At 36.6% G+C, this 7978-nt stretch overlaps 1 protein-coding gene across 1 annotated transcript in view; it reads right to left on the reverse strand.

Moving 5' to 3' along the window:
- SNTB2 (syntrophin, beta 2 (dystrophin-associated protein A1, 59kDa, basic component 2)) overlaps positions 1–7978 on the reverse strand; it is an 87486-nt gene that overhangs the window by 16907 nt on the left and 62601 nt on the right. The window contains exon 4 of the mRNA XM_012660584.1: positions 4993–5135. Within this exon, the coding sequence (XP_012516038.1) occupies positions 4993–5135 (143 nt within the window). The remainder of the gene's footprint in view (positions 1–4992; positions 5136–7978) is intronic.

The following is a 7978-nucleotide window of genomic DNA, read 5'->3' on the forward strand; positions in this document are numbered from 1 at the left end:
ATAATCAAAAACACATAGTAGCAAGTACAGACAAGGATATGGAGAAAATGGAACCCAGATATACTGCTAGTGAGAAGGTAAAATATAAAAGGGTTAAATACACTTCCATATGCTAAAGCAATTCTATTCCTAGGTATATATCCAAAAGAAACAAAAATACATACTCATAAAAAAACCTGTATGTAAATATTATAGTAGCACTATTCATAACAGTCAAAAAGCAGAAATAACCCAAATGTCTATCTACACAAATGGAATATTATTCAGCCATAAAAAGGAATCAAGCTATGATACATGCTACAACATGGATGAACCTTAATAACATTAGGCTAAATGAAAGAGACCGGACATAAGAGGCAACAGAATATATGATTCCATTTATATAAGACATCCAGAGTGGGCAAATCTAGAGAGATAGAAACTAGGTTAGTGGTTGCCAGGGGATTGGGGAAGAGGCAACGGGTTTCTTTTTGAGGTGATTAAAGTGTCAACATTGATTGTGGTGATGGTTGCACAATGCTAAGAACATACTAAAAACCATTAAACCTTTATTTAAATGGTTGAGTTGTATGGTATGTGAGTTATATCTCAGTAAAACCACCAAACCCCCAAGTATACATGTGGATAAACCATAAGAAAAGTAATTTCCATTAAGGTCATTAAACAATATTTTATTTCATGACGACCATTTAATATAGTTTATTCACTTGTACTTTCCCTATTTTTAAGAAGTGTTAAGTAGATCCGTGTAACAGGACACACATACTACACCTCATTTGTAAGAAATCAGCAATGTTTTCTATACAGAATTTTTAAAAACTTGGTAACGAATGTACACCAAATAGAAATAAAATGACTTGTTCTGAGCTTCATTATAGGCTGTATAGCTATAGTATTTATCTATAAATTTGCTGGTTCTTTTCTTCATTCCTCTAACAGTAACCTGGGCAAGAAGATATGGAAGAGAAAATGGCTGTTCCTCTCCATTTCCTTTGGTTCAGATAAAGGCAAGAGTGAGACTCTCAAGGAGAAGGCAGTTTCTTCTAATCTACCAACTTGGTTCAGCAAAGTTAATTACTGTACTCCTCAGCTCTGGCTGTATATTAGAATCACCTGGTGCTTAGCCTTTAAAACTCACGAATGTCTGGCTCACATCCTTAAACAATCAGATTTAATTGGTCTAGGGTGGGTCTCAGGCAATCTTATTTGATTGAAATGTGTAGCCCTAATTGAGAACCACTAACCTAGTGGTTTGCCAACTTTTTGATCTGAGGACTCAAACTCTTAAAAACTACTGAGTACTCCAAAATGCTTTTGTTTACATGGGTTATATTTATTGGTATTTACTATTAATATATTAGAAATTTAAAAATTTCTCAATTTTAATTCATTAAAATATAAAATAAACCTGTTACAAGTCAATTCATTTTTATTAAAATATTTTCCAAAAAATTTAATAGCATTTACATTTTAAAAAAACTGAATTTTAACGTTTGCTTCAGCATTCTGTTGTTATAGTGTATGAAGAAAACCCAGCCTCACACAGATATGTAGTTGGAAAAGAAGGAGTATTATAATAGCCCTTTCAGACAATTGTGGACAGCTCTGTCAACGGAACCTAAACTCAACAAGCAGTTTCATAAAGGTTAATTACAATGGGAATCTGAAGCTTCAATAGTTTCTGTATCATTTTACATTAAAAATCAACTGGTGTCTCTTGTACTTTGGATCTTTTTAACCTATGCATGATTTTATAATATATATGAATCATTTGGAAAATATTTGTTCACTGAGTTATGCAGATTTTCCAAATGTTAAAAACATTTCATTATAAAAGATAAAAAAAAAATCACACTTGCTACTGTCACCACTTATTGGAAAACTAAGTACTAGAAAGCTGTCAAGCTCATGGTAGCAGATACAAGTTTCCCAGAATTCTTTTTTTTATCATAGGCAACAAATACAATTGGTGCTTTCCTTACATGAGACTCATTATGGAGAAAATATCTGTCAAATACCTGAGGTCCGACTAACCATAGTTCCTTAGTCACTCATTCTTTCAGGTAAAAGATGGTGTTTCCATGAAAAAAAAAATCAAGTTCAGCTCACAACTCAATCATACATGTGCTTTTCCTTGAGACAACGATCACACTTTGGTATGCAGCAGAAATGCTCTGAGTGCTTCCCGTTTCATCACCCAGAGTACTAAAAAGATGAATACTCAAGGGTCAAGATTCAATAAAATTAATAATTTTTACTACTTCAACAAAGACCTTTTAAAGTTAAACTGACATTTTCCCCCCTGCAAGTCTGAGTAGGGAAGGATACAATGACTATTAAGTTTGGTTTGACTCATGCAAAGGCGCCTGCAATTTTACCCACCCTCAGCGCAAATGTCAACCAAGTGGGGGAAGAAAGCAAATAATATCTTAGTATTACTATGAAAATAGCTTTGATCTCACAGACCCCCTGAAAACGGGATCCCCAGAGGTCCATGAAGTATACTTTGAGAACTGCTTTACTGAGCTGATTTCTGTAGAACCAAGAACCCGGTTAAATGTTGGCTGTCTCAGACAGAGTTAAATAAGTTTCAAAGTTACTCCACATATGATCCAAGTAAGAGTGTTGGGAAAAGTTACAGGGGTATTCTACCATATTCAGACAGACTGCTAATCCCAAAACAAACATTAAAAAATACAAAGTCTAGGCGAAGTTTTTCCTACAGATTTGATTATGAAATATTTGGCAAAAGGAATCTAATTCAAACCAGCTGTTGGACTTTTGCTGACCATGTGGTTGGTTAAGACACACTGCCAAAAGGCCCCTCTTTTGTGGGGAGGCCACATGAGCTCAGGCAAAGGCGTTTTTGCAGCTTTTGCCCCCTAAGTCCCATAAGCACAACACTACTCAATGTTCCACACTCTAAAGAAGCCACACTTTAAGATCCTTTTCTCTTCCAGTCAAAGAAAGCTTATAGTAAAAGACTGCAAAATCCACAGCACCTATAAAACCAATGTATCTTTCTACCTATATCATGTATCTGGCTTTAATCTCCAGATGTGCATAAAATAAAAATCCTCTTCATTTATCACTTTCATGTTTTACTTAATTTCTCACTGGCCTGAAATATCAGCTATTAAGAAAACACATGTACACACACAGCTTTGGTTTCCAAGAATCTGCAAATGTGCAGTCCAATATAAATGGTAACTCATTAATTTATATCACTCTAATGTTATTTATTGAATTATAATTCTTAATTTATCAGGGATTACCTACTTTTGTAGATAATCAAGGTCCATAATTTCTTTTTCTTACCTATGTGTTTATGCTATCTTTTTTACGGAAATTAAACATTCAGCCCTTTCTGATTACTCCTATAAATCTCTCTCTCTCCCCACACTGACAAGACATAAGCACACCACTTTCTGGCCTTGCCTCCTTCTGCAGGACACCTCCTGGTCTGGTTCTCTCAGTGGCTACCCCACTTAATTCTACTGTACAGTGACTTCCACCAATTCCATCTGGCCAACATGGAAAACTAAATCTCTCATCTGCTTGTCATCCTTGATCCGAATCCACCAGTACTTCCTGAACAAGGAGTGAAGTATTCCTATTGTTACATTAATTAAGAAACAACTAGTTTAAGGGCTGGGTGCAGTGGCTCATGTCTGTAATCCTGGCACTTTGGGAGGCCAAGGTGGGAGGTTCGCCGGAGGACAGAGTTTGAGACCCACCTAGCCTAGTCTCTACAAAAAAATAAATCTGCCAGGCATTGTGGCACTCACCTGTAGTCCCAACTACAGGGAAGCTAAGGTAGGAGGATTGCTTAAGCCCAGGAGTTGCAGGTTACAGTGAGCTATGATCGAGCCACTGCACTCCAGCCTGGATGACAGAGCAAGACCCTGTCTCTAAAGAAAAAAAAAAATGGTAATAATTCCTTCAGGACAGAAGAGCCCTGCAGAAAGACTCAGTCTCTGGGATTTCAGAAGCCACTGTACCCAGCATGACTTGGAGGAATTAATGAGGGGCACACCTCATTAATTCTGAGACTCAACAAATCCTTTTACTCTATTCTGTGATCTAGGAGCTACAGTTTTAAATTACAGAGATACTCCTGAAAGGCTATGTGAAAATTATATTTTTACAAAAAGAAGAATACATGTAAGGGAACTTGGCAAGTTGAGAGAAATCCTATATAAAGTAAAAGTCTTCCTGTCATGCAAAGAATATTCTTCCTTACAAGAATCTGTCTACTCAAAGCAGGAAACCCTCCCATTGTTCCCTGTGGGATATACCAGATGGTTCCGTCATTTAGCTCTTTTGACTACCAAATACTTTTACTGTGGGGCTCCTTTTTCATGTGTCGTTTTTGAATTATATCAACACCTGATTCTTTTTTAAGCCCAAATAGAACGGAATTTGAATATATTTTCCATTTTATAGATATTATCCCTTAAGATATCCTGGCCCCCAAATTGAAATTTCTCTATTCTTTTCCCTTTCAACCCCCACATCTGGCATGCTAGAAACATCCTGTAGCTTCAGGCCAAATCAGTGTTTATTTCGCATAATCAAAATTATGTGCTCTTACATTAAAGACGTTGAAGACTATTTCAGCTGAGCTGTGTGGTTTATCCACAGCATCACATTCTGGTTTGAATGATTTCATCACTCAGTCAAAAGGCTGCAGTGGTTTTCCAGTCACAGTCAATAAAATAAAGAAAAAAACCCTATTATCTTCATGACTAAGCAAGCCTTGAAAAGGAGCAGTTAGAAAGTTGCTTTAACAACTTAGAAAGTACACACAAAAATATTAGCGACAGAAACAATTTATTCTGAGCCAGGAGCTACAAAATGATCCATAAGGTTGTTAAAGAAAAGTTTTTGTCTACATCTACTATATCAGCTATTCAAGGCACCTAAGATAATACAATTCACTTTAAAATTCTTTAGTAGATTTATATTTTACTTTTTTGTCTTTAGTCTTACCTTGTAGCAACAAGAGGGTAGCTATGACACGGTGATGCCCAGGCATCTCTTGTCCACGGCATACAATCATAGAGCAGCAAGTCCTTCTCAGTCACAGCCATGAGGACAGGTCTCCATTGCTGTCTTCCACCATCTAGTTTTGCCTGTTACAATGGTAAAATCAGAGCTAACTATAATGATATGTCTTTATATAATAAAAAGTTCCTTTAGTGATGGCCTAACATGATGGGTGTCCATTCTGTCTCCCCATCCTAACAGACTTAGCCTACAAGAGACATACTACCAGGTTCCTTCCCACTGGTAAGGATTCTCCACTAGGAGGTGTGAGGTAGTGTGTGTATTTGAAAAAGCTCTCCCCCAGTAAGTTAAAGACATTATTTAGCCATACAGTATAGTTTTTTCCCCCTATTCCACAATAATTGAATGTCACCAATTTTTTTTTTTTTTTTTTGGAGACAGAATCTCACTCTGTTGCCCCAGGTGTGAGTCACCACCATGCTCGGCCTGAATATCACCAATTCTAATTAAGTATATAGTAAAGTGTTCAGTATTCTAATGTGTGAGTAACATCATCTAAGTACAAGATAGAAGCTCCTACTACCTACTCCTATTAGTAGGATAGAAAATCCTGTAAAATAACTCTGTATAATCTAAACATAAATGTTTTTGATCAAGACCTATAATAAGAAATGTTTTACATTGCAACCCAATACACATATACATAAATAACTGAATAACATTTTCCAAAACAACACAACTTTCCACATTTTGCGCAATGTACTCTGATAATTTTTATTCTACTTTTTTAAAATGCCAATTATGGCCAGGCATGGTATAATCCCAGCACTTTGGGAGGCTGAGGCAGGAGGATCACCTGAGGTCAGGAGTTCCAGACCAGCCTGGGCAACATATGGAGACTGTCTCTACAAATAATAGAAAAATTAGCTGGGCATGGTGGCACTCCTTTGTAGTCCTAGCTACTGGGGAGGCTGAGACAGGAGGATCACTTGAGCACAGGAGTTTGAGGCTGCAGTGAGCTATACTCACACCACTGTACTCCACACTAGGTGACAGAGCAAGACCCTGTTTCAAAAAATAAATAAATAAAAATGTTGATCATGATTCACTATGTTGTGTTTTAGAAAACACTGATATATTGTCAAAGAGTTTCTCATTATATTTTAAAAAGTTTATCTTTCTACTTCAAATGTACCATTGCATTTACTTGTATAAAGTTCAGTTATCTCTGAAAAGGTTTAAAAATGCAGGAAAACAACCACTATTTATCCATACTGTCAAGGATCCAAGGCCAAAAAGTAAAAGACTATATTCAAGAAAAGCCCTATCATCAAAACTTTTGCCCTCCTCAGATGAGACCTTTCAGCAAGGACTGTTTCACAACACTGTATTTTAACACTGATCCTTTAGCTATCACTGACAGCTTCAAGGAGAATTCAAGTTGATGAATCATTTGCCTCTTAAGAGTTGTCTTCAGAGCCACTTTTCATTGTCTTTTCCTCAAGGACTTCTGAAGGTAATTTGGACACGGCAGAACATCTTCCATCTATACTCTGAAAGTGGCCTGAGTGGTTCGGTTCTGTGTTACCCCATCTACCACAGGGGCTCTTTTCTCCTAGCCAGAGCCATGAGCTAGATTTCAATAGTGGTAAACAAACTCTAGCCAGGAAAGGGACCATGTGCCGAAGGCAACAAAAAACATAACCTAACTGAGAATTCAAGCACAGTACTGTAGAAATAATTCCACATTTCTTACCAGTGAACTCCAATTTTCTAGGACTCTACATTTTAGTCAACAGGTAATATCAGCTCTAAAGAGGTTCCCTTAGTTCTTATATTTTTGGATCATAGATACCCCCGCAAAGGGAATTCTAGTGTATGTTCACTAGTAAGTCTTCGTCCCCAAGATTATTATGGACAATATTTCAATAGGGAAAATTATATAAAATTTATCTGACCAAGGGGTTAAAATAATAAAATGATTTTCAAAAATAAATTTTTTCCCTAAGTTACGGGAGAGATTTTGAAAAATTTAATATATTGATTTTGCTTAACAGGGTTGCTACTAGAACTAGAACTTCGAAAACAAAACGACACCACGCCTGGCTAATGTTTTCTATTTTTGGTAGAGATGGGGTCTCACTCTTGCTCAGCCTGGTCTCCCAAGCACTCCTCCTCCCAGAGTGTTAGGATTACAGGTGTGAGCCACTCTGCCTGGCCATAATTAACAATTTTTTTAAGTGTTAATTCTTTACCTCTTTTAGGTCCTTAGTTTTTAGAGAATATCTTTTCCCTCTTCTAGTTACTATTGGAGAAAAATGAACCCTCAGTTTTAGTCATTCTGTTTGCCTATCTGCCTTAATTTTTAAGGATACTGTTTGTTTTCACTGGAGTCAAAATGCTGCCTGCTATATATAGTATGTGTTTTTGGTTGTGATATCAGCACAAGCAGCCTTGGGGCTCCACTACTGAGTTTTTGGCTGGAGAAAAAAGGAATACTAATTTTAGGGTTTTAGTTTGCTTGTGTTTCAACACCCACACATATATTCACCTGGCCAAACAACAGCCTTCTGCAAATTTTATTTCCTAATAGAGTTGGATAGCACTAAAGATGAAAAAACACTAATAGTTATTATTCATTCCCTAAATCCTTTAATCCTGTAAATCTCCCTTTTTGACAGGTGATATACTTTATTTTATTATTACAGTAGAAATTGGAAACCAAAAACTAAGTAAACCTTCATCTTTGGTGCATGGGTGGAGGAAAAAAAGGAAAAAATAAATAAATAAATCATTCCACTAATCCTGAGTTAGCTATATGTTCCCAATTTGAGTCTTTACATAATTTGGGAGTTATCAGGGACATAGCAGGAACTGTTAAAGCTTTTCTTTGGCTGTCTTGGCTTTTCTCATCAATACCCAAATGCACCTAAAAACTGGTTTCAAGGGGAGGGGAAGGGGAAAAAAA

Source organism: Propithecus coquereli, unplaced genomic scaffold (genome assembly GCF_000956105.1).
Source record: "Propithecus coquereli isolate 6110/MARCELLA unplaced genomic scaffold, Pcoq_1.0 Scaffold67, whole genome shotgun sequence".
NCBI lineage: Eukaryota > Metazoa > Chordata > Mammalia > Primates > Indriidae > Propithecus > Propithecus coquereli.